The sequence below is a fragment of the Pezoporus wallicus genome, unplaced genomic scaffold, assembly GCF_028554395.1.
Source record: "Pezoporus wallicus isolate ANWC-B61680 ecotype Strahan unplaced genomic scaffold, APGP_CSIRO_Pwel_v1 contig_6520, whole genome shotgun sequence".
In the NCBI taxonomy this organism is placed as follows: Eukaryota; Metazoa; Chordata; class Aves; order Psittaciformes; family Psittacidae; genus Pezoporus; species Pezoporus wallicus.
The window spans coordinates 1,206,908-1,234,285 of NW_026636887.1; the positions used below are offsets into that span (position 1 = coordinate 1,206,908).

General features: G+C 37.0%; 1 protein-coding gene across 3 annotated transcripts in view; it reads left to right on the plus strand.

The window, feature by feature from the left end:
* PCCA (propionyl-CoA carboxylase subunit alpha) overlaps positions 1-27,378 on the plus strand; it is a 283,684-nt gene that overhangs the window by 73,331 nt on the left and 182,975 nt on the right. For 2 of the 3 annotated variants that reach the window (XM_057402101.1, XM_057402102.1), the window contains exons 8-11: positions 3,776-3,812; positions 9,713-9,791; positions 18,682-18,784; positions 24,103-24,197. In XM_057402101.1, coding sequence (XP_057258084.1) covers positions 3,776-3,812; positions 9,713-9,791; positions 18,682-18,784; positions 24,103-24,197 — 314 coding nt within the window. The remainder of the gene's footprint in view (positions 1-3,775; positions 3,813-9,712; positions 9,792-18,681; positions 18,785-24,102; positions 24,198-27,378) is intronic. The other variant, XM_057402103.1, reaches the window with a different exon arrangement.

The window sequence follows — 27,378 nt, forward strand, 5'->3', positions numbered from 1 at the left end:
TGGAGAAGCTGCATGCAGGAAAATTCCCAGTGAGTAGAAATAAAATTAGAAATTTAAGAGAAGGAAGCCCTTGAACAGTACACTTAAGGACCTGAAAGGGTTGGAGAGGCCAGTGCTCGGCATAAGACACAACTAACTGTTCTCATATTGGAGAATACTAGCAAATATGAAAATGAGAATGGAAAGATATGGAGTGAGAGTGGAGAGGGTAGTTGGTTTGACGAAGAATCATTTTCTCTTCCTCCCTCGTTCAATTTGAGTTGACTGGGGTAAGAGTTGTTCCATCTGCACAGGCATGAAACCCGAGTGTGGTCCTGTCAGCTAGAGAGCCAACAAAAGCATTCAAATGTAGCCAATTTCAAAATCTGTAACTACAATTAGCTTCCTAAAACCTGATTGGTAGAGATAGTGGTGAATAGTCTTAATCAAAAGAATTGATGTTAATCCACATGAGCAAGGGCTATACTAAATTTATTGCTGAGAAGATGTAATGTCTGTAAATAAGTAAAGAGGAATGAGTGACAATATGAAAATGAAGGCTGAGTAATGAGTACAAGGAGATGTCGTGGTGAAAAACTGGCAAAGGAGTGGCAAGGGAAGAAAGATTTTTATGTTGTTTCGCCATGTATGGCCAGTTTGGTTTCATGACTGGTAGAACACAGCTGGATATAGATCCAGAAGATTAATGTCTCTGGGTGTCTATTTAATTTCAGTGATGTCAATAGACACATTGGGAGTTTTCAGCAAGGCTATGAATTTACTGTATTAAAGTTTTGGGTATCTGGCTGTGTTTTTGTGTTGGGGTATTGACGTTGATACTAAATGATCACTGCATTAGTGGAGAGGCTGTTGAAGTCTAGGCATGAACTGGAGGTTCTCTAAGCCCAATACCCTCAGCCATGAAAACTGTTATGTAGTTCTTTTATAATTAATACAATGTTTTACAGCTCCATGAGTCTCTTAAAAAGCTTTATTCTGGCATTCCTCTACATCAGAATAGTTTTGCTTTTTTGTCTCCACCTGCTGGTACCTGTCAGAGGGGCATGTACATGAATTAGGTTAGAAATGCTTATGCTAAATGAGTATTTTATGTCTTAATCAGCCGTTTATAAAAACACTATGACATCATTTTATAACTCTTATGATTTTTATAAACTTCTACCATTACTTGAGCATTTTTATTTGTACAATAAAAGGTGGTGCTAAAATTATATATTTCTTTACAATCTCCAGTTTATTTTGGGAAAATGGTAGTGTAGCTCATGTGTTTTTGGAGGAAACAGCAGTAAATAATTGATGACTTTTGCTTTTAAAAAAAAAAAATTAAAATGCTTTTAGTACCAGTGTGACTTTGTGTATTTTGCACATACGGACTTGTGTGTTATGCAGTGTCACAGCATTCAGTTTTTTGCCCCCCTCCCCCATAGCAAATGTTCTTTGCACTATAAATCTAAAATAACTGTCTGAACTTTGTCCTCAAACTATTTATGTAATATGCACTGCAAGTAAAAGTCACGGTACAGAAACATACTTTCTTAGGGAAAAAGATCAAAAGACTTACCAGAGATTTCAGTGCCAATTGTTTATTCATTTTTTTTGTTTATTAGCTTTCCCTTTAAAGCAGGGCATATTTTTGTTTTGCATTTCAGAAATGCTCTTTGAAGGCTAAAGAATTTGTGTGCATTAATTTATTTTTTGTTTTTTAGAGTTTTGGGTTCTAATATCTTAGAACTGTAAAAACCAGATGTTGAAACAGTGTAAATTAATAACTAAACTGGGCAGATGACTTCGGTCTGTTCAAGCCAGAACTGAGACAATTAGTGCTGCTGATACGATGCTGCTTATTACTCGAAATTGTATGCGTGTATAAAAATACAGTGGCAGTGAAAAGTTCCCCGATAATGATTTGCAGCTTGTCTTCCTGTGGACTGCAGTGTCTCAGTTAGCCACTTGTTTGCAGGTAACTAAGTGAGAAAAAAAATTACCCTGTTTGCTTCCTGCCTCTTAATTCTATTTTGCAAATATATGAGTAAATTTGCAAAAGAAAAGAAATGTAAAAGTTTCCTTCTCGAGTATAATCGTGTCTCTTCATCAGTCATCACTCTTCCTGCATTTTGTTCAAGAGGCTCTAATTGTCTGCATTTGGCAGGTTTAACACTTCCTGACAGAGAGGCTATTAAGGGGAAGTATTCTCGCATAACTGTCACAGGCAGGAACAAAGAACCTTCAAACTCAATGTGTGGAAACCACTAACATTCTTAAATGACCCTTTTCATGCATTTTATCCTTTAAGCTAAAATTTGGAGAGTGCAGGGTCATGGAAAGCAGCAAGGTGTAATAAAACAGTAACCCCAGATTATTTTTTTCTTTTTTTTTTTTGGGTGGAGTTTTTTTCCTAGATTTATCTCTTGACTTAAAAACAATTGTTATTTGGAAAAATCTCATTAACAGATGTGACTGGAGTAAAAAGACTTAAAACTGATGTTGATTTCAGGACTGCTTTGAACTTAACAAGCACCGATTTGTGGAGCAGACTAGCTAATGAAAGGAAATTAAATTTTCTGACAACTTCCCCTGCCAGCCCCCTTATTCTTCATGGGGCTGTTACTAGGTACTGAAGACTTTTAAAGAGGATTTTGTTTTATTATCGGACATAAATGAACCAGGTATGAACATTTCTTATGTATTTTTTTTTAATGTTCTGACCTGGGTGCTTTTAAAACAGATTGCCTTGAAAGCTTTAAAAATATCAGGTTTCAGTTTAATGTTCATAAGTCAGCCCCTATCGTTTCAGACACACTTAGCAGCTGGTGGTTTCCAGACATTGCTGCCTTCCATACAAATTTTTTAATACATGTCATGGAATAGTATAAATATTAACAAATTTGGATGGAAGCTTCAAACTTAACCTGCATCACTGTAATTAACCCTTTTTCTTCCTAGTATTGTATAGTGGAAATGCACTGTTATCAGTAGAAGAAGCCAGAATTAAAGAGAAGTGATTTGCCTATTAAAAAGTAAGCAGTTCAAGTACTTTGGATTTTATTCTCTGGGTTTCCTTCTACTTTTTTCTGTACCAGGCTGTAGTAGTATGAGTCAGCTGAAGCAAGAGGTGATACCAACCAAAGGATTTTTCTAATTCTCATATGCTAGTAATGTGTGGGCTCTTAAACAGAAACAATTATGTGAATCTTGTCATTTCGGATACAGCTTAAAATGATGCATTTAAGGTTTAGAATGAAAAACTTACAAAAGTGAAGTGCTTGTGTTCTCTCCTCAGTAGACAAAACCCATTCGTCTTTACAGAAGTTCTGCAAGGTTTTCTTTCGGGACCTGAATCACTCCCTAACAATAGAGAATCAACTCCCCCTACTGACAGCAAGCAGGAAAACACAAGAAATACCTGTGAGGACAGAAGCAAACTGGCAATGGACAAACTTTAACGATCTGATTTATGGTCCATTATTGATTGTAAACTTCTAAATTCTAGCATTAAATTCTTACAACTGCAGAAAATCATTTTGCTATCCTGGTTGTGTTTCCTGTCAGCTGATTCCTTGTTGCTTTGAGTTTCTCAGTATACTAATGATGAGGTAGAATTTACATTCCACTTATGGTATTAATTTTACATTCCTTTGGCTGAAAAGGGTCAGAAGGTTGTAAAATCAAACATTAAATGAATCAGAGGAGACAGTAGTGCAATATATGACTGCCCTCAGGACATAGTGCAATGGCTGATGGGATTAACGTTGGGTCTCATTTCCTGCTTTTACAGGATGCAGATGAAGCTGTCAGAATTGCAAGGGAAATTGGTAAGTTCTTAAATTAGCTATGGTGGGATTTGTGTGCCTCTCAGCAGACATGGTTGACTAAATTGAATGTGTAATAAGTAATCCCTATAGAACAAATAATGCTTTAATAGTTTTTAAGTTCCCTGTTGCCTATAGGGCTGGAAGAATCCAGGCATTAATGCCCTGTCTCTTAAATCATCACATTTTAACATTACAAACTGGACTTTACAGAACAAGTGCAGCTATGATTTTGTGGAATGTGTGTAATATGGACTAATTAGTAGCTTGCTAAAGGAGATACTTCAAAGTGTATCTGTAATTGGACATGATAGTTAGAAGTTAGGCACAGTGCATTTATCTTTATGTGGAAGCTGCCACCAGTGATGTTATGATCTTTATTCTTCATCACTGTGTGGACTGCAATTACTTGAATGTCATCCAGAGTACCAGCCTTTCTTCTGTGCTTTCTGGAATAAAGTCACTATTTGGCTTCTGAATATCTTATAGAATGGTTAAAAGAGCAACCAGCAAACTGTCTGGGACTCATTTTGATGAAGGTTAAGTGCTATATGTGTTTAATGAGTTTTGGCTTTTATTTACTAAAGCTTAGTATTGGGGAAAATACTAAACCATATGCTTGAAATTGCACATTCTTCTAAAAGAAGAATCTAGTAAGAGACTTGTTTTTTTTTTATTTTTATGTTTTTTTTCTTTTTTTTTCCAGTTTTTATTTTAAGAGACAGTGGCCATGAGAAGCTGTTTAGGTTCATCACATGTACCTAATTGAAAGGATATATCTGCATTTGAAGCTTCTTTTACTGATCTAACTACAAATACATCTTGCCTGTGTCAAAAGCTATGGTTGAGCCTTGTGTGACAAATAGAAACTGGGACTTGCGTTGCTGCAGATCACTTTCCATCAGTGTAATATCTTTCCACTTTGAGTTTAAGTCTGGGTTTTTACCCTGTGTTGGTTAACTGCCCTGAAACCCCTCAGTGTAGCAGTGGCTTGGCTGACTTTTAGGTTAATACAGTTGAAATCAGTGTTTCTGTGGGTTACTCTTTATGTCCCTGTTGGGAAGTCACTTGGTTACTGATCACTGTCATGGGAGCAGAGACAAAAGGAAGAGGTTATCAATCAAACTGGAATATTTGAGGGAGAATAAAAATTGATTTAATCCTTAAAAAAAGGCATAGTGTAATGGCTCTATTTCAGTTGAGTTTCAATAGTCTTTCTTGATTTTGCTTTTTTTTGTTTTAAGACTTTCTGCAAATATTTTTAAAGCAGTATAGATTAATGTAAGTTGGAAGGCATTCAGTGGCTTCCTAGACACTGGTTCCTGCCTTTTCATATCAGTAGCACTTTGGAGGTCATTGTATTAAGGCAGTCTTAAATCTGTATAAATTAAAGTCAGTTACAGACAGCTAGGTGGTGCTTTATTTAGATGGTGAATTCTTAAACTGTTTTGATACAAAAAAGGCTTGTGCTATGATGCCATGTAATCAAAGGAAAATATACTTTCTAGCTTTTTCCCCACCCGTGTTTTGCCCAGTTGACCAGTCTCTTAAGCTTCTGTCTAATCATGAATGCTGATCAGAATAAACCCCAAGGATTTTTAATTTCAAAGGATCGAAAATAGGATGAAATTAAAGTCTCTTACGTGTAAGAGATGTACTCTTATGCTGTTAAGACTCATATATAAGGTGTTTGATATGCAATTGAATACTTTCAAATTACTTTTAAATTTCAGTTATCCTGAGCCTCAGTCTTACAAGAATTCTTAAGTAATTTTATATATAGATAAAAAATTACTGAATATACTATATTTTATACATACATATATATATATAAAAAATAAAATCATTGTGGGTCAGCCCTTAAAACTCTGAAATAGTGTAATACAATGTTCTCTTGCTTCCTGAATTTTTTCCTGCAGCTCCCAGCTATTTTCTGCCCAAAGATCCAGTAGTAGTGGAGCATGGCAGTTCAGGGTAGAGGCACTTCCTTTACCCGTTTCAGTGACTGTTACGGGTACATATTTTGTAAGTATGGAAGTTAAACCTGCCTCTTGCTCATCATCTGAGATGTGCTCTCCGAAGTTGTAAAGGGAAAATGGGGCAGAGATATTAGGCTAAACCAGGAATTGGAAGTTCAGGTGCAAATTTCTATATAGGCTCCTTTCTGTAGTCTCTTCTCTATTTGTCTGTGTGGCTGTTCTTCTCTTGTGAACCTTTCTATAGTGCTTAATCATATTGACTCTTTTTCCATGTTACTTTTAAGTCTGCTGGCTTCCTGATTTCTGAAGCATTGATGAAACTACAGAAAGTTTTACTTTTCAGTTTGAAAGGACTGAACAAAGCTCAGGCAGTTAAACTAAATGAAAGTCTGTACAAAACTCAGAGGTGATTAACATAGTTTTGTCATGTTTCACTTATGACATGGGTTTAGTTAATATTAGCTTTTCAGTGATGGATATTGAGAAGAATCTGGTATTTCCACAGCCTGTATTGCTCAAACTGGTAACGTGCAATGCATTTTGTGGTCTACTACCTGCAACTCTATAAAACCAGTTAAATGTCATCTAAAACCTTGGTGGCAGAGGGTGGGAACTAACAGCTGTGGGGCACCAAAAGTTTATTTACTCCTTTTACCATTCAGATTCTCAGAATAGGAACCACCCTGGAAACAAAGCAGTCCTAACGTAATAGTACCTATTTAACGTCAAAAGTATGCCTGCTGATCTTCAAATTTGACAGCTTTTTACTTTCTCACTTTTTAAGATCTATTTAGACCCATCCTTCACATGTGTCACAAGAATGTAAAGCTTGTGACAGAACAAGAGAGGTTTATAGTTCATATTCTTACACAAAATTTTAATTTAGTGTAAACTGACATCAAATTTAAGGGAAGAACTGAAAACCTAACACCTATTTAAAAATGTGCCTGCTTTGTGAGGCTCTTCATTGCTGTTGTTGTGAGTCCTTGTAAGTGCTGTTACAAATTGTTTGCATGCCCCTCCCTTTCCACAACTAATCCAGCCAATTTATGTGAGCGTACTTAAGCAATTTTGATTGCTGCTGAGTAATGCAAAAGTGGTTAAAAGAATGATGAGTAATGTATCCTGATTCCAGCATCCTGTACCCAGTGTGTACGCAAAACTTAGGTTCTACAAAGCTTTCCTTGTCTTAGTGTACATCAGGCTGTGGTATTGGCTGAAGAACTGCTGTTTAGCTTAGCTCAGTGCCCTAGAGAGCAAATACTATATAAAGGCATATTTGAGCAGAATTTCGAGTTTGCTTATCATCAGGGGACTGGTTAATAGTCATCCTAACTTGAAGTCTATTGTAAAGAATATACATACAGAAAGCTGTATAGATATTTTCAAAACAGGCCTCTGATTTTTTCAATATTTAATTTTTTAACTATATTGTGTCTCTGGAATCTTTGACTGCCTTGCATACAAGTGTGGTCAACATATTATCAATGTACATAAAATGTGTGTGTGTGGGAAGCAAAGTCATCCTACTCTTGGTGAGTGATACCAGTAACCCATGCATCCTATCTGGTAATTTAGCCATTTGAGTTGTGATATATAAACTTATATATTCTGTAGCATGTAGACTCACCAAGGCTCACTGCCAACATGCTTATTTTGCTGTTTAAGTGAAAGAACAGTAAATCAGAGCTAGACTCTGCTTACAGAATTAAAATCAGTGAGCCATTCAAGAGCCTGATATTGTTAGACTGAAATTGTTAGCATAATTGATGATTTTTTTCTTTCAAATACATGTAACACTCAATGAGATAGATTAGGTGATGGAAATTGCCATAGTGAGTTTGCCATAATAAGGCTTAAAACAATGCCTATTTCAGAATTTCAGACTTGTGGCCTCCTGAGTTTGAGAGAGTCTCCAGCTGGTGATAGCGTTGCCAGAGGTGTAGGTTCTCTAGTGTTATCCAGCTAAATCTTATGTCATGCATGAAAATCATGTAAGATGTGCTTTTTGGTTTGTTTCAGAATAGCCAGTGGCTTGCCTAGGAGTTTGGCAGTTGCCAGGGATCTGGAAAAGCAACTACATTGTAGATAAATTCTACTTGTGTATGTACTGCATACACTGTATTTCTTGAAAATGTGTTTAATGTCACTGTTGAATGCAGTCTAGAGTTATTTTGACCATGCCCTTTTATTCCTGGGATTTGTAGAGGCCTTGGAATTGATTAGTGTAGTTCTGGATCGAACCCATTGTTACTCTGTGACTTGTCCCATGCCCCTCTGTAGACAGCACCGGATATTCCATGGAGAGGTGTAAGAGAGACTGTAGCAAGCTTATTTGCATGGCTCTGTTTTGTCTTACACTTATGCCTAGTAACTAGAGGTTAAACTTTAAAGATTTACAGCCTTTTGGTCATCCTTGCCTGTAGGAACTTGATTTGTGCTGTACATGTGCGTATCTCTTACCTTTTACATCTTTCTGCCACATGAATGGTTGAATGGTCTGTAGCATGGTGTTTCACAGTCTAACAACATGTTATCTTGGAAATTATTTTACTGATTTTTACTTTTTTCCATTTTATTATTTTGCTGTTACTTTGTTAATTTAATGTTCTCTTGTACTATTGCTGCTTTCCTACCTTCCAGTCAGCATTACTGGTTTATTCTTATATCATGACTCTTTAAGCAAAAGATATTCCAGAACTTGGTGGTTTTAATTATCTTCTCCTGAACCTCTTTTCAGTTCACTGACCTTTCAGGGAGAGGAAGCGGTGACACTGTATCGCTGTCACTTGTCACTCTACAGAGCAAGAGTAGATCCACATTACAAAAAGAAACTGTAAACATATAATAGCAGACTTGACCATTTCTACTGGGAACCATATTAAAATGTCCCTTTCTGACCCCAGATCAAAGCTTTTTATAGAATATATTTTCAGTCTGTGAGGACTGATGGACTCTTCTTGCAAGATAATATCATCTGATCTTGGCTTAATATTATGATTTTCAAACAAACCAAAGCCTGGAAGAATTCTTTGTTACTCTAAAAAAACTTTCAGATCCTGAATTTTTAATTTTCTGTGCATCACTAATATGACTAAGATTGTTTTAAGAAGTTGCTTTGAATTAAAATACTGTACCATAAGGTAAACAATCATTACTGAATTGGCTTTTAAACTGCATACTTTGTTACTGTACTTTTCTAGCTTTCAGAAAACTAAGGTCCTGACTTTGACCATATTAAGGTCTCTTGTTGTGAGAGTAAAATATTGCCAGTTGTGTGCAATGCTGTCAGATTTATACTGCCAGCTTTTTCTTATGACTTGTCAGTACAGACACAATTTTTTTAATTGTTAAAAAATAAAAGTGTAAAAGTCTGTTTTCTGTGATACCATTACCTAATATCTAGCAGCAGAACTCTTGAGGTGCTGCTATTTAAAATGTATTTTACCAGAAATCTTGATAAAATACAGGTTTGCTTAGTGAATCTCTTGACTAATAGTTTATCATTTACAGTAATAATTTATTGACTAATGTTTTATGATGATCTTATTTTTGCTAATTATTTTTTGAAAAATTTCATCACAGCTATAGCTTATTTTGGCAGAAACAAAAGAACAAAATTTTGTTCCTGAAGAAATGCGAGTTTTAAAAGGTCAAATGCTTTTATTCATAAATCACTTTGTTACTTGGGAATAATTCATTTTGGTATAAATGAAATGAAGAAGACAACCTTTCCTGGCTTCAGGAATCACAGCACTGACAGCTAAGTCTTGAAAAGAAAAATTTCTCCTCTCCTTTGAAACAAAGTGTTTTAATAAGCAAAGTTATTGTCTACTGGCATTATTGGACATGTGGTCAGTTGTCATGTTCCTCTGACCAACTGAACAAAGTTTGAACTTCTGTCTACTTGTTCCCTGCTGTTAGGCTACCCTGTCATGATCAAGGCCTCAGCAGGTGGTGGTGGGAAAGGCATGAGAATCGCTTGGGATGATGAAGAGACCAGGTGAGATGCTGTCCAAAAGCTTGCCTTGATGAGTGCTGCAGTTACAGAAGTCCCATTAAGCCACTGTGAGCTGACAGTTGAGCCGATACAAAATGATAGAGAAATTGGGTGTTATTTGGTTTTTCCCCTTTCGTATAGTGAACAGTATACTTTGCATGTGTCTAAAGATAATTTTTGCATAAATCTTACAAAACACAGCCCATTAATTTGATTTAAAATCCCAGCATTCACAACTGCCTTTAATCAATGTAAACTGTAAGTTTAGATTGTAAATAACGTTTTGCTGTAGGCCTTTCAGAATGCTGATTTATTAATTGTTGCTGTGTTACATAGAATATTTATTGGCCCTGATTCTCCAACATTAATGCATGCTTTTAGTTCTGTTAAAGTTGATTATTTATGTGTAGAAACATGATGTTTTCAGAATACGTTCAAATAAACGCATACTTCTGTGTTTAAAATACTTGCCTTGGCAAACTATTGTGCTTTTGCCTGTTTGGAACAATGTTTGTTTAAACACCTCCATTTTCATGTCTTTTAATGGTTATCTGAATCTTGAACACTTCATGACACTTGTTATGACTTAAAGTTTTGCAATCCATTCTCTGCTGATACTCGGCAGTGAGAAGCCTGGTTTCAGCCGTATGTGCCACTGATGTTACAGAAAAATGTGTTTTGTTTTTTTTTTTTTTTCAAAGAATTGTAACAAAAAGCCTGTTTGATCCAAAATTAGGTAACCACCTAAATATTTTCTTTTCCACATGGAGAAAGCAGCACATATGCTGGAATCAACTCAAAGTGTAGCTCAGGTTTTCATTAGTTTAGTTACCTGCAAGATTTCCCATTCATGGTTTGTTGGTTTTGTTTTTTTTTTGTTGTTTTTTTTTTCTTTGAGTTTCCAGTTAAATTTTTGTCGAAACTTAAAAACTGGACAAAACCAGTGAATTGCTAGCAATTAAATTTTAGATTTAAAGAAAGCGTGGTGGGTTTTCTTGTACCTTGCTGCCTCTAGTTCATTTATATTCAAGTCTAAATGGGAAAATAAGGTTTTGTGCATTAGAATGAAGATTTAGAATAACCTTTCTTACAAGAATTCTTTTGTTTCCACTGCTTTAGAATCCAAAACTACTGCCTTGATCTTGTTCAGGCAGCAATTGTGGCTGTTGGACTTGAAAGGAAGGCATTCCTTTCTTATTTTGCTCAGAAAGGAGCAAAGGAGCTTGATTAAAGTAACTTCAAAAATTGAAAACTGGATCTGAAATTATGGTTGCTAATTTGTTTCGGAGAAAAGTTGTGGTTACTGTGTAGAAAGTCACCTGATGATGGAGCTGATTGGTAACAACAGAAACTAGCCAGGGATGCTCTTTTTTTGTACATTTGCATACAAAATTAATTTAGTGATATTACTTTGACCAAGTGATATTTAGTGATACTAGTTTGAGATGCTTGCCTTGCTTACTGAAAGCCTTTAAAGTACCATTCAGCTCATTATTTGCCTGTGGTGTCCTCCTAATAATTCTTTCAGATAGTTATGCAAGCCTTATCTTTGCAGTATAATTTTATAGAGTAATATCTAAAAGGTCCTAAGAGAAATAATACCTGGAGTCAAATTGACCCTAGTTACTGCTCCTACATAAGGAAATGCTGATTTTTCAAATTTACAGGTAGACAGCAATGAAGGCCAAATTACGTTGGCAAAATACTCGTTGCAGGAAGATAAAAGTGAGATTAAGAGAACTGAAGATATAAACAGATTTACTTTGCATGTACATATGAAGTACAGAATTTGGATTTCTCATACAGTCTGTCGTGAAATATGTATGAGCCTGTAAAAGATTTCTTGTAGTATCTATTAATTGTATTATGGAATTAAGATTGTTCCTTTTTGTGTCTGAAGAGCATAATGTTTTGAAGATGACTCACCTTGCTACTGACAAAACAATGTATCTGTAGTTTTAATATTGCATAAATAAGTTGTTGAACTCATGTATCGTCTTGCTGCATTCAAATCCATGTAATCCTAAAAATAAACTCATCTTCAGCTATTGGCAGACCCTGGAAAGCCATTATCTGAATAGCGTTTTGTATTTCAGCAGTCATAGATGGAAGATGAGTGTGAAGAATATTTTCATTTGTAAACTTCTTGGCTTTGTCATGTGAGATTAATTCCAAATGCTATTTGAAACAAAATTAGTATAACCTAATTTTGAAACATACTTTTGGCTATGTATAATATTAAAGGAAGGCATAGATGTATTGTTGTGTGACATGGAGAAAAATCACTGGAAATAGGAAAGACCTGTCTGAATGACTTAATTGCTACTGTTAAAGCATTATTCACTGTGGTAATTCACTAGTGCTTCATCTTTCACATCTCTTAAGTATACCTAGTGATGAAAATTGTTAGGTCCTCTAAATATTATGGTATTCCAGCTGCAGCTAAGACTTCTGTACCTTTCAGCTACTGTTTCTAACTAGGAATACTGGAATAGTTTTACCACTGTTACAATGACTTTTTAAATAGCCCATCACGTGCATGCAGCTGTGGAGGTCTGTCATGTTGCCCTCTACCTCTTTCTCTGGAGTCTGAATTTCCTCAGATATGAATCCCTTCTGTTGCATTTTTCCAAATTTCAGTCAAGTTCTAGTGTGGAATTTTGTGTACAGTTCAAACCACTAGTACATGTCTGATATTAAAATAACCCTATTTTCACTCTAATGTAATAATAAATAGTATTTATCCAAACCAACCCTCTTTCTTCACATAATATACCCACTTACAAGTATATTGAAAATGAAGTGCAGATTTCTGAAGAACAGTTTACATTGAATTCAGGTTTGTACATTCTTCACGGCGTGAGAAAGTTCTGCAGCTATATGTATCTAAAAGTACTTCTGTCTTAGTGTAGCTGCTCATTTCAGCTCTGGTCCTGTATATGAAGAGCCTCTGTGCTTGCATCCCAGACAGCCTGATCTGAAAGTGCTTTCCAAGTACAGGCAACATGAAGCTCATTACGAAGTACAACAAAATGTGACTAGTGTAGGTACCTGAATACCTAGAAACTTTTCTGTATGATCCCTTCTTTGATTGTGGAGAAACTGAAGGCTTTCTTGCTTTCAGTAAGCTTGTAACAGTTGTAGTTGTAACTAAGTTTGTAGGCTTTATGGCTTCAAATGGTCTGCTGGCAGCTCTGAAGAGGAATTTGCTTGAGGACCCTATCCTCTCCAAAGGACTGATTTAAATTATCTGGCAGAGGTTGTGATGGATCTTTGCACAGAAAGATACTTACTGGCGCGTAGGTTCAGTATCAGAGGTCATCATACAGAAACTACTGGACTTTGTCTTAAATTGTGGATTTGCAGATAGAAATTAGTTTCTCTAGTCATTTCAGTGGCAAACATGATAACCTCTGAGTTGGAAATCTTCACTGAATTATCTTCTGACAATTCCCTTTTGAGAAATTTGGAGCTTTGTGCTAATCCCCTCCCCCCAGTTGTCATAACTTTTAAAACTTTTCCTAGATACTGAAATCTTGCATGCCTAGAGAGAGTATGTTTTGAAAGGTTTCAACAAGGCAGCTTCCTGCAACAGATATTTAGAGACATGAAAGATTTTGCCTTTTAACTTATAATAACAGGAAAATATAAATGGTCCTGTTACTTAAATTCTTTGTTGGTGCTTATGCCGATTTTATGAGCTTAAGTCAAACATCTGCTTCTAAATTCCAAGAGCCCCTTATAATTTCTCTTCTGTGGTCCTATGGTACCATGCTGTGTTTACTTCCACTGTTCCACAGTTGTTGCTCTTCACTGGGATGATACAACAGGATATGTGGGAGAACTACTACCAGATTTGTTTTTGTAATCTGCAGTCATTTTTTGCAGTTTCCCACCTTCCTTCAGAAACATCTGTTGAAGGTTTGTTTTTTTTGTTTTTTTTTCCTCTCCTGATGTTGTAGTCTTCCAATGGCTCTGAAGGAATGAGCAGGAATCCACCACCTCCTGAGGCAAAGGAAGTATGAAGAGTGCAGTATGAGAGGACAATGCTTTTAAAAAAACTGAACAGCATTCCCTATTACAAGTCTGTACATTAAGTTTTATTACCCTCCCAAAGCAGTGCACTTGTCCTGTGAGGCTGCTTTGCAAATATGGGAGTGTGTGGGTTTGGCATCCTTGGACTGCCCTGTAGAGGTATGTGAGGTAGTAGTCTTAAGGTCAGGAGAAACAGTCAGTTGGATCAGTGAAGAACAGGGTTTCCTAAGAACTGTATCTTTTTTAAACAGATTTCCGTGCTAGCAGCTGCATGTGTGAACAGATGGAAAATGCTGTGACTACATACTTGTATTTTTTTAAATTTAATCAGGCTGTAGCAGTGAATATTGTTTTTTATTTCTGTAAAATAAAATATCGTTTGTGTATTTGTTCGGTGCTTAACTTACCATTCATGGTTTTAGAGGGATTCCACTGTACTAATAGTTATCTAACATGGTTTTTAACTAGATGGTCTTTCCAACTCTGGCCTTGAAAAGAAAATACACAGAATCCCAGAATGGTTGAGGCTGGAAGGGACCACCGGCGGTCATCTAATCCAACTTCTCTCCTTACACAGAGTCAGGTAGAGCCACATTCCTTGGGATTGTGTCCAGATGGCTCTTGAACTTCTCCAGGGGTGGAAACTCTGCAGTCTCTCTGGGCAACCTATTCCAGTGCTAGGTCATTCTCACAGTAAAGAAGCTTAGGTGGACTATCTTGTGTTTTAGTTTATGCCTGTTGCATCTTGTTGTATTGCCTGGCACCACAGAGGAGAGGCTGGCCCCATCCTTTTGACACCCTCCCTTCAGATAGTTATGCATACTGATAAGATTCTCCCTAAGCCTTCTCTCCTCCAGGCTGAACAGGCCCAGCTCCCTCAGCCTTTCCTTATATTAGAAATTGAAATATTACATAATGACTGCAGTCGTTTGTTATTGTCTGTCTGCTTCCAAAGAAAAAGGTTGTTTTAATTAAAGCAGCAATGCTGATCTTGGAGCTAGACGCAGAAGGTTTACATGGGCTATTTCACTTCAGACAGCCACAAGAAAGCTTGTGCCAAGATCAGTAAATGCTTTTGTGGAACCTGTACTTCATTGTGGGGAAAAGAAGTACTGTAGAGAGACATGGGAGCCTTTAAAGGCATCCTGTTCTTACAGAATCATGCATGTTTGAAGGGACCTAGGGCCATCATCTCGTTCAGTTTCATCCTCTGAATAGGATCAATACTCAATTTGAAACTGGTTGCTTAGAGCTTTGCCCGGTTGGGTCTTGCATTCCATTTCCACAGCCTCTCTAAACAGCCTGCCCCATTTTTCAGTTCTTTACAGTCACTTTTTTTCCTTGCATACATTTAGAAACTCCTCACTTCAATTTATGGCCCCTATCTCATTTTTTCTCTGCTGTGCACTGCAGTAAAGAGTGTGGCTTTGTCTTACAAAGCATCTCAAAGCACTGGAAGGTTGCTGTTAGATGTCATTGAGCCATGAGCTACCTATTAAAAAAAAAAAGAACCCAAAAAAACCCCAACCACTTCCCCTGAACTCTCCCACACCTCCCCCAATTACTAACAAACCAAAACCATACCTCTCCCAACCAACACATAGCCCCAAAAAATCCCCAAAGCTATACAAACACTTGAGGTCTCAGAGATACTGAGTTGCTTGAAGAAGTATTTGTCCATTTTGTCAGCTTGAGTAGGTGAGCTTTTAACAAATTTGCACTGCAGTATTATCCCTACTGGCCTCTTCCTTCCAGTTCTTACCCTGTATGCTCTTTCCCAAGAAGAGATCGTATATTTGATCTGCTGCTTCATAAAAAGGGGCAAACCTATCCTACTGCCTGTCTTAAAGATTGGGTAGCCGTTTATTGCAGTTGTGTGGCCATGTCAGCTATTCTAAGGATGTTGCAGTTCTGTGCCTGCATGCAGACTCCAGATCCTGTTTCTTTCTTTGGGTATATGCCTTTATGTGCAGCTACCTGAGGTGGGCCTCTTGATTTAGTCCCTGCCCCTCGATGCCTCCAGGCTTTATTAGTGTGCAGCTGTCACCAGCATGACCCACCCTGTCCCTGAGGAGGGGCAGTGGCATTCCCTGCCTGCCTTAGGCATGGACTGTGGTGGCCTTTCATCCAGCTGCTTCAAACCCAACTTAGGTCAAGTAATCTGATGTGCGATAGATACGAGTGCAGCCAGGGCTGTGGAGTCGCCACATGTACTGCATGATGGCATACATGCTTACTGACTCCATGGCAGTGTGTCTCAGGTGGCTGACCTGGGGCATGAGTCATCCTTGCTGCAGGCAGCTGTGGGACCCTTTTCATCATGAATCAGTCTGTTTAATATGGGAAACAGCTAGCAGAAGATCATAGAAACACCTAAAAGCAGCAAATCTGTAAATAAGAAAAAAAAACAACAGCAAAACCTGCCACTAAAAGTTACTGAGAATCTATCAAAAAACTTAACAGAGAATCTTGACTGAATAAATAAATAACTTGCAACCAAAATGCCAATCTGCCTCCCCTCTCATGCTCTGCTGTCAAAACTACTTCTGCCACCAGACCCATCTTATGAGGAACTATCAAAAGTATCTCCTGCCAAAGCCCCTCTTAGCTGCTGCTGTTTGCTGTACTCCTTGCATACTGTTGTATACAGCTGTTCCTGTAGCGTAGGGTGCTCAGTAATGCCTAATGCACAGTCTGTCCTCCCTGCCCCTCGGTCTAGGCCACGTGGCTGGTACTGGAAGATGTAGAAGTGTTAGTAGAGAGATAGTCTTTGGAGCGTGGGTCTGTGCAGAGCCCAGTCTTGCAAATCTTCTGACCAGGGTGCCCTTTACCTCGAGTCATAGTGTAGAGTTATCAACAATGGTCTTCACGTAGGTGAGGTACATCAACCTGAATGTATCTTGTCAAACATCAGGGCTTGATAAGGCTGCAGACAGCGTAGTGTTTATAGGGTAAACTGTACCTGGGCCTAGGCAGGGGCAGTAAGCTCAGGCTTCCCTGACTCCAGTTCACCCACACTTCTCTTCTGGTGTTAGCTTGGTCAGGCACATATTAGTGTGGTTGTGCTGCGTGAGGAGCATCTTCCTTGCAGTGAGGCTCTGTAGGGCTATTGCTTGGTGAAAGGAAAATGCTTCAAATACAAATTCTCTTCTAGCTTAAAAGCCTAAACAAGCCTAAACAGCTTTTTTTTTTTTTTTTAAATATTCACGGAGACTGGTCCATCTCCATTTGCTTAGTATGATCTCTTTAAGGAAGCTGAAGTGCTATTAATGGTAATCTTTATTGCTGAACAAATACAACTGCACAGTTTTGTAAGGTGCAAACAAGGTCAGAATACCTGAGATAGTAATTCCTGTTATATATAATTTAAAAAGATTTACAGATGTATGGATTAGATAATTTGGTACCTGACTTTCTTTTTCTAGCAAGTATTGCAGATTAGATTTCTAATTAGCACATACTTCAATGAAGAAAAAATAGTCAATTGTGCATGAAACTGTCTGATAGAATGTTTACAAAAGGAAACAGAGCCTTTGATATAGGAGTTAAAATAGCTCTGTTTCAGTAAGAAACACTGTCTGGCTGTTTGTTACCTCACTTAGGTTTATTGGACAGATCAGGCGGTGTACAGAACCACAAATTTTGATGTCCCTTTTTTTTAAGTAATTCAACATGTTGACATTAAATACAAATTTAAGAAAGATTGTACATTGAGTATAATCTCTCAAAATTATAACACATATTATTCCACAATCTTGAAAGAAGGTGGAAAAAAGCCCCTTTAAATACAAGCATCTCTACACTATGAATTTACCTATCTGGTAGTTTGGTTGTCTGCATTTTGTTTGTGGAATTGAGCTAGATTACAGAGATGGAGAGCATGGAAACTTCAACTCAGTTGTGCTGTAATTCTTATTCCAGGCACAAACACCAGGGCTGCTGTGTTTCAGTAGTCAATCCCATGGAAATTTACCCCGAACTTTCCATATGTATCAACATAAATGGGACTAATATGCCAGTTAAACAGCCTGTATAAAACTTCCATGGAGCCTTTGGGTCCCTGCTTTATGGTACATTTCATCCTGAGAAAGCTGAACATGAAGTTCATAGTCAGCAGCTATGCCCCATAGGAGTAATCTTTCTGCCATCAAAAATAAAATTGATAATTAGAGCATCTTATAATATTTGAGTAATTACATACATATTAGAGAAAACAGAGGGAAATATATGGGACGTGTAGTGTAAACTCAGCTATGCTTTAATACAGGGAAAACTAGCGGTACAGCTGGAATCCTCTATAAAGTGAAGTATTACATCTTCAGGTTGTGTGTTCAGTGAATGAATTTACAAGGTCTGCAATATTACATCTGCGGTTCTTTCATCTAATTAATGTGCGATTAACCTCTGCTATTCCTGAGTATTAAGAGGCCTGTATACCTTAAATAATGGTGAGTGACACCTCTGCTTCTGTATGACAAGTACTTTGTAATTATTGGGTTTTAAAATTTGATTACTTTATTACTTTTGCAGAAGAAAATGCCAACAAAGAAAATTTATTTGAATAATTTTTGTAAATCCGCAGAATTTGTAAGCACATTGAAATTCTCTCTGCGTTGAGGGTTTTTTTTGTTAGTTTTTTTTTTTTTTTTTGGTCTTTGCAAAAAAAAAAAAGGAAGAAAAAAGGGTTGCTCATTAAAGAATCACATGCAAATGGTTAAATTTGGTTTTTGGATGTATGTGTTTATTGATGAAAACTGCCAGATGACTGGAATGAATAAGTGTTCCTTCTCCTGTATACTTCAGAGCTTGATTTAACTTTTACAAATACAGATTATTCTTTTTGTTTCCATTATTTAAGGGAAGGTTTTAGGTTTTCATCTCAAGAAGCTGCTTCAAGTTTTGGCGATGATCGCTTACTGATAGAAAAGTTCATTGATAACCCTCGTCACATAGAAATTCAGGTTTGTAGTGTATTATTTTTACTATTATTAGTTATTGTTTATTTATTTAAGAAGATCTGAAGTCATAAATTAATCAAAGTTCAAAACGTTTCAAACACTCAGCTAAAAAAGGCATATGGTCTTGTGTTTTCCTGTGTCTTGGGCCATTGCTCAAACTACATGGCTATCATGCACAATACAGCCTTCCTGTTTTTATTCCTTACCCTTTCTTTAGCAGGAAGACAATGAACTCTGCTCAGTTTGTTGGGGGAAAGAAAAAAGAAACCACAGTTGTAGGCATCTGTCTACAGATGTCTGTTAGTGGCTGGAGCTTGAACTCTGGATCCTGATTGCAGTGCTTGAGTGCAGCAGAGGATGTAGGAGTTCACGTGCTGCTGTGCTTAACATTTTTCTTCCAACCTCTGGGTGGTTTTGTCAGTATGTTGGAGTATGTTCTGAAGTATCTAATGTTACTAGGGAACTCAGGAGGATTTGTGTCCTACTTTGGGCAGTTTGTGCTTCGAAATTGGCTGTGTTCTCCTTAAATTCTGGATTGTGACCATTTATATTTTTGATTGGGTCTAGTGTTAACCCAGATGTGCTAATGCAAAGCAAGACTTTTTGGACCAGACTCTTCAAGAAAAGTATGATTTTAAAATTTATGATGTGTTTGATCTTATGCAAGCAACTAAATCGGGTTTGTCCATGGCCTTGAAATAATCTTTCCTGAGTAGAAATCTATAGGGGGTATATCAGTTACCTCAACAGTTTTGCAGTGAGAGCCTGAAGTATTCTGACAGTAGCTCAGTAGCTGAATGAAACAACAGTAAATTTGATTCACGTGGAATGATTTTTAAGAGAGAAATATTTAACATTTTTATTCCACCACATATGTGCCTACAGTCTGATATTTCCTGTGTTTTTATTTATGTGCACAGGCTAACTTACTGCATATCATGGAATAGTTTGGGTTGTAAGGGACCTTTAAAGGTAATCTAGTCCATCCCACATCTTCAACTAGATGGGACATCTTGGACTAGATCAGGTTGCTCAGAGTCCTCTCCAGCTTGGCCTTGAATGTTTCCAGGAATGGGTCATCTGTAACCTGCCTGGGCAACCTCTTCCAGTGTTTCAGCACTCCCATCATAAAGAATTCCTTCCTCATACCCAGTATAAATCTGTTCTCTTGTAGTTTAAAGCTATTATCCCTTATCCTATCACTACAAACCCTTGTAAAAAGTCTCTTCTCATCTTTCTTATAAGCTCCCTTTAAGTATTGAAAGGCTACAATAAGTTCTCCTCGGAGCCTTCTTTTCTTCAGGCTGATCAACCCCAACTCTCTCAGCCTGCCTTTGTAGGAGAGATGCTCCAGCACTCTGATCATCTCTGTGGCCCTCCTCTGGACCTGTTCCAAAAGGTCCATGCCTGTCTTGTACTGAGGACTCCAGAGGTGGGTGCGGTGCTGCAAGTGGGGTCTCACCAGGGCAGAGCAGAGGGGCAGAAATGAAGAAGCAGCAGAGAAATGAAGAAACAGTCTGTAAAAATGAAATTTCAACCCAAACCTATTCTCTTTTGAAGTGTAGTGGAAAGGTGTATAGTGGGCATTTAGTTTCAGCATTGATCTTAGGTTACAAAAGGGGTCAGATTTCTACAGCAGCTTCCTATATTCTTTTGTCATGGCTAATAATTTTTGATCTTTGTTACTTTTTTTTTTTTTTGTACACAAATCAGTATACATTAAAGATACATTTCTTTCAGTCCTTGTAGATTTGGGAGCTTCAGCTGGTTCCTACCGACTCTTTGATGACTAAAGTTAGATAAGATTGATTCTTCCATACTTTCATGAGTTGTGGGCATATTTTGCAGTGTCTTTATTCCTTTAGATTTAAAAAGGGCTACCTCAAGAAAAAAAAAGGCAGTACTGTATTTAAAAACTGTTAAATAATTTTACCTAGATTAAACAAAATAGCTTTGCTATTAATAATTTATAGTTTTATTTATAATAAGTGTACAATGAGTGTTGTTTTCCTTACATGAACACTTTGATGGTACCTTTTAACAATATGATAGCATATCGTTTTAACTTCATGTTCTAATCAGCTTTAGGACGCTGGCTTTGGTTCATTTTCAAACTGCTGAATATACAAACAATTTGAGACCAGATGCCAAATATTTATTAATTTAGCAGTAACTTTTAAATAGAACTTTTTTTTTTAACATTCCCATATAGCTCCAAAGCATTGGTACCTAAAATTGTTAAAGAAGGGGTTTCCTGTGTCTAGCTATAAAACAATCACTTTGTAAAACATGAGAAAAGATGAAAACAATTAACAGGAAAATAGAGTTCAAATAGACTTTATGCTTGAACTGATTTGAAGTCTTGTTCTCCTGAAATATCTGATATAAAGGACCAGAGTTTAAAGTAAGAGTACATGGAATGTCTAACTATTACTTGGCTAAATATCAGTTTTACAACTGGAAATAGAATTTAGTTGAATCATGTAAGATAGGTTGTGATATGTTATATTTAATTAGTTTGGCATATATATGTACATAACATATACTAATGTAATAATCATATAATCCCATAAATCAGGAAGTTGTCTTTTGCAAGTATGTAGATATTAAGAAAAGAACTGCAGCTGTGACGTGCATTTTTAGTGAAATGTGTACTGGAATCTCATGTCATATCAGAGGAGATGATTTCAACATTCTGTAAATGTTTTCTGAAATTTAACTGTTTTATGAAGAAAGTATCTTTTTTAATTTCTGATAATGAAAGCAGTGGACCCAAAATGAAAGCAAAAGCCTAACACTAGATATTGTTTGGCTTATTCTGTTTATAATTGCATTTAAATAGTGACTGTTCATTCATGTCTCTTTTTGAGCTGTACTAACTGATAATGGGAAAACATTTATTTTAAGGTCCAGATGGCAGATATTAAATTGGATATAAGAAATGTCCTGAAGTCAAAGAAAATATTTACTAGTTGGCTTGAAAAATATTTTATTATCCCCTTCAGGAATATACACAGAAAGAGAAGCACAGGAACTCTTTTTTTAATTGAAATATTCCAGGACTTTTTGTTTTGTTTGTTTTTATGAGGCTGGATTCTGTGGGAAGTTGTAGTCTTTCTAACAATGAAACAGAAATGCTCACAAGGAATCATCCTACTTACAGGACAGCTATTTTCTCAGTGAGTAGGATGCTGTGCCCTGAAAGTACTGTTCCAGTATTTAAAAAAAAAAACAACAAAAACAAACAAACAAAAAAAGAAAAAAAACAGTTAAAAGATCTTCGGTCTTCCCGAATGAGTTTCTATAGAGTTGGCTGCAGTACCCTGCTGCTGCTGGTGCTGCTAAGCTTCCCTCTGGGCAGAAAAGAGGGTTCTGGGACACACTGTAGTTCAGGAAATATTGAAGTCCTTGATCTTGTAGAACTCTTTAGAGAGGATTTTTTTTTCCTTAGAAAGCTCTATAAATTTGTGGGACCACAACAGGGTGTGGAGCACTCTGGATCCGATGCGATGCTGCACAGCGCCTTGTTTTCAGTCACATCTACCCAGATTATTCATGCATCAGCAAACATTGGTATCATAGATGCAGGAGTTCATCTTGCTTAGTGCTATACTCACTCTGTGGTGAAAGAAATAATAAATAATACAGATTCATTGTCACAAATGTGAGTAGAATTCACACACTTTGAGGTTGAATTCACACAGTTTGAGGAAGATTGTCTCCTTTTTTTTACCTTGTCAGTTTTCAGTGTAGAACTGCACTATTAAAGAATGAAGCATGAATATTGGCAAAGGTTCCCGCAGATCAGACCAGGAAGATAGAATCATAGAATAGTTAGGGTTGGAAAGGACCTTAAGATCATCAGGTTCCAACCCCGCTGCTGTGGGCAGGGACACCTCACGCTAAACCATGTCACCCAAGGCTTCGTCCAACCTGGTCTTCAACACTGCCAGGGATGGAGCATTCACAACATCCCTGGGGAACCCATTCCAGTGCCTCACCACGCTAACAGGAAAGAACTTCCTCCTTATATCCAATCTAAACTTCCCCTGTTTAAGTTTGAACCCATTACCCCTTGTCCTATCACTACAGTCCCTAATGAAGAGTCCCTCCCCAGCATCCCCTTCAGATACTGGAAGGCTGCTATGAGGTCTCCACGCAGCCTTCTCTTCTCCAGGCTGAACAGCCCCAACTTCCTCAGCCTGTCTTCATATGGGAGGTGCTCCAGTCCCCTGATCATCCTCGTGGCCCTTCTCTGGACTTGTTCCAACAGTTCCATGTCCTTTTTATGTTGAGGACACCAGAACTGCACACAATACTCCAGGTGAGGTCTCACAAGAGCAGAGTAGAGATGGCAAAAAATGGATTAGAGAGAAAAAAGGAAGAAAGAGAGCCAGTGTGATCTGCAACGAGAGAAATTTTTCCAAGAATTATTGTGGAGTATAAAATCATAAGAAAGGAAGAAGTCTTGAATCCTCAAATCTGGTCTCCAGATATTGGGAATGGCTGCATGGTACAGTCAATTTCATAACGGGATGGTGTACCTTTTCTTACTTTCCCTTCCAGTTTGAAGTTGCAGTGTCTATTGAGAGTTCTATTTTGTTTTTCTTTTTTCTTTTTTCTAATGTGTATTTTAGGTAGCTGGATCTAGCTACTTGTGTGTATGTTTAACTCTTCCATGAACTGAAACTGTGGACAGGAACTGTTGCTAAAACCTGATTCTTTGAAACTACTGCTTTAATTTACACTGCAAGTACTGAGAAGTAGCAAGTCTTACTCTCTTTAATAAAAGATTGCAAAGTTTCTGAAGATCTTTTTCTTCTTTCCCTGTCTTTAGACAGGGTGCTGTGGTTTGCCTACTAAGAAAGCTCCATTAGCCATTTTTCTGAAAACTTTTGTGTGTAATTCAGGAGCAAAATTTGGCATTTTTGAGATTTTTCTCTCTTTCGTTGACAAAAGATATTGCTTCTGAGTGATTTCATTATGCAATACAATTTTATATTCTTGAAAATGTTGTTTTAATTTTATTTCAGTCTTCTGATTTCTGAACTTTTGGGAGCTTCTTAAAAATTTTGCAGTGAGTGTTGTTTTGCAATTTATAAACTCTATATATAGGCCTTAAAATAATCCTATTCAGAATTTGAAGGAGCATTCGATTAGTATTCCATATACAATTCATTTTATACACTAGCGGTTTCCCCAACCTTTATTTCTAGATTTGAAAAAGGTATTTTTAAATTAAACTAACTGAATGTTAGATAATAGTGTTCTGTCAAAATATACATAGCATCTGTCTTGTTAATAGTATGTTACTGTTTCAGGTTTTGGCAGATAAACATGGTAATACCTTGTGGTTGAATGAAAGGGAGTGCTCCATTCAAAGGAGAAACCAAAAAGTTGTGGAGGAAGCACCAAGGTAAGGATACTAGACTCTTGATGCAGCTTTATAGTTACTGAAAGCACTTTAGGAAAGCTGCTTGTACAAATGGAAGCAAATTTTATTCTATTAAAAACCACAAAGAAAATAAATAAATGTTTAAGCTATATTCATTTGTCATAATGCAATTTGAATGTTGTTTTTCATGACCTTGTATAATATGGATATGTATTTTAACACTCAAATACATGTGGTATATGAGATAGCTTCCTTAATATGTCTGAGTTAATTTTCCTTTGCCACTCAGCTTTTAGATTTAAGAGTAAAATAAAATATGGAAACAGTATTCATTTTATCACAGATACAGATATTTGTGTTATAAGCATTGTGAGAGGGCCACATAATACTTTTAATTTCTGTTTGAAATGAAGCTTGAAGTATTATATTCTCTGTGCCACTTTTAGTGCCACTGATGGTAGTAAACTATAGATATAGTAAGCTATAGAAACAGTAACTCAAAAGTACTAAATAATCTTAATCCCACTGATTTCAAATAGAGCTGAGATACACTGCCGTTGTGCAAGGTATGGTCTTGCTGTGTTTTCTGTTGCATAGCATTCATCAGAGAATTTGTGTAATAAAAAAGGCATAAGGAAGTTCTGATTTTAGAAAACCATACATAGGTATATCACTGCCTGTGGGAATTCCCAGTGTAATGTGTTCACCAGCTGGGATGATTTTACCATTATTTTATAGCGCAGAACTATGTGATGCAATAATTCAGGATGTGAGGAAAAGCGCATCATTCAAATGATGTTTATTTACAGGCAGCATATAAATGAATGTTGAATTGTAGTTGTGGCACTGGCACTGTTTAGGACCTAGATTTTAAGTTACAAAACAAACGTTAAATCTAATTATACAAACCCACTAATAAATACTCAAATAGCTCTTGTTACTTCCTGGTAGTGATTGTGGGTTTCTCGGAAGCCTTATGCCTAAAGATCTTACTATGTTTTTGTTTGTGAAATGTGAATTCTTCAGGTCCTGAAACAATGTGCATGTGCATATACATATACCTAAGCACTTAGAAGACTTTTTTGCCTCAGGACTATGTGTAAAGTGCTGCCCACAACTACTGCCTGCTCATTCTCTATGCATGTGGTCAACTAAAGGGAGAGTGATGTGTCTTTCTCTTGCCAGGCAGCTGTGATCAGTGTTTTCTTTCCTCAGAAATATCAGCCTTTTAACTTTCTTGGGCTTCTATATTGGAGTTGTCAGTAAGTTTCCTCATCCCTTCCCATAACTCACATGAAAGAGTGTTCACAAGTCAATAGCTTCCAAAATTTGGCATGAAAACTCTTTCTTTCTTGTTGAATGCTTTAGACTCTGCCAGACTTTTATTGACAGCTTTGGAAGCCTTATCTGCCTTACAGCCACTTGCAGTTGGCTGCAGAATCCATTTATTTACAAAGGGTTACATGATAGTTGCAGATAAGCAGGGTACTGACTTCTGTGAGACATCGTAGAAACCCTAAAGCCTGAAGTTAGCCATTCCTGTGAGTGATGTTTCAGTTAGTGTCATTGATTAATGACTCCTGGAAACACCTTTTCTTATATGGCTGGGTGAAGGAAATACACTCTCTTTTTTTTTTTTTTCCTGTTTTAAATGGTAGCTGCCATTAAAAGTTCTGAGAGGTTGAAGCTGTTTGGGTTTTTGGTGTTTTTTTTTTTTTTTTTTTTTTTTCTTCTTTTTCTTTTTAATACCTTTCAGAGGAGATTTAGGTTGGAGATAATGAAGAAATTCTTTACTGTGAGTGTGATGAGGCACTGGAACAGGCTGCTCTGAGAAGTCGTGGCTGTCCCATCCTTGGAAGTGTTCAAATGTTCAAGGGGGTTGGAACTAGCTGATCTTAAGGTCCTTTCCAACCCTAACCATTCTGTGAAGCCCAGGAGATAGGAATACTATAGGGTAAAATGTTTGTTTGTCTTTTATACAATCTAAGGCTTTTGGCTTTGGCCTCTTCTTGAGCTTCTTTTGATTTACTTTTTTGCTATCGTGGTATTTTCCTAAGTGTCTAGTTTGAGAGATTGATTTTTGAGGGCCTTTTGGCTTTGAGAATAATCTCTATTATTTTCTGAAAGCTAAGTCTGCAACTGTTGAAATTACAGGATTACTTCATGTTTGAATCTCAGCAGTTGTTCTACTCTCTCTGTTCTTGGAATCACAGACAATAAGAAATGTCTGATCATCACCAGTACTTTAGTTAGTCCAGGGCAAAAGTTAGTGCTATGCAAAAATTCCAGAGATTTACAGTAATTTTCTTTGCTTCTAGCTTCACACCTCTTTGGAAGATGCTGTTGGCTTCTCATTTCACCACAGAGGCTGAAAGTTGCATAGAGAAGCTGTGGCTGACCCATCCCTGGAAGTGTTCAAGGCCAGGTTGGATGGGACTTTGAATAACCTAGTCTAGTGGAAGGTGTTGAAACTAGGGGTTGGAACTAGATGATCTTTAAGGTCCCTTCCAACGCAAAACCATTCTATGATTCTATGATTTTCTGTCAGTCTGTCTAGAAATCCTTGAAGGATTTGGGGTTAAGAGAAACAGCAAGCTTGTTCTGTTTGTGACTGTGTATGTGATTCATAGGTGGCCAGTTTAGACTTAGGGTCAAAACTGTGTTCTCAAATACTTTAACATATTTTTACTTGTATTGTTGTAGTAATTAATAGGTATCTCGAAGGAGAATGTTTTTTGTAGATAAGTAATTTTTTTGAATAAACAATATACCTAACTATTTCTTGAGAGCAGATAGGCTGACCTTGACGTTTAGAAACTGAAAGTACTGTTCTCTGCCAGTATAGTGGTATCTTCAGAGGAAGTGTAGATGTTACTGAATTTTATTGTATTTTTTTTAACCTGGGCAGTAAATTTCCACTGACAGTGTAACTGTACTTTTCAAATTCTCAACCTTATCTGTAAGTGAAGGTGATGGAAGTACTTTGTGAAACATTATCTGATGGGTAGAAGTGGGGAGGTAACATTTCGCCCATTTGGTTCATCTCTGGCTGTAGAAACAATGGCACAAACCAATTGTATTGTCTTTGATCAAATTTGCAATAGCTTGATGAATATCTTATGAGTTAAGTGTCAGCTGTGATCTTATATTTTCTCTTCGGTGCTTTTATCTTGTGAATCTTTTTTATTTCGTAGCCTTCATG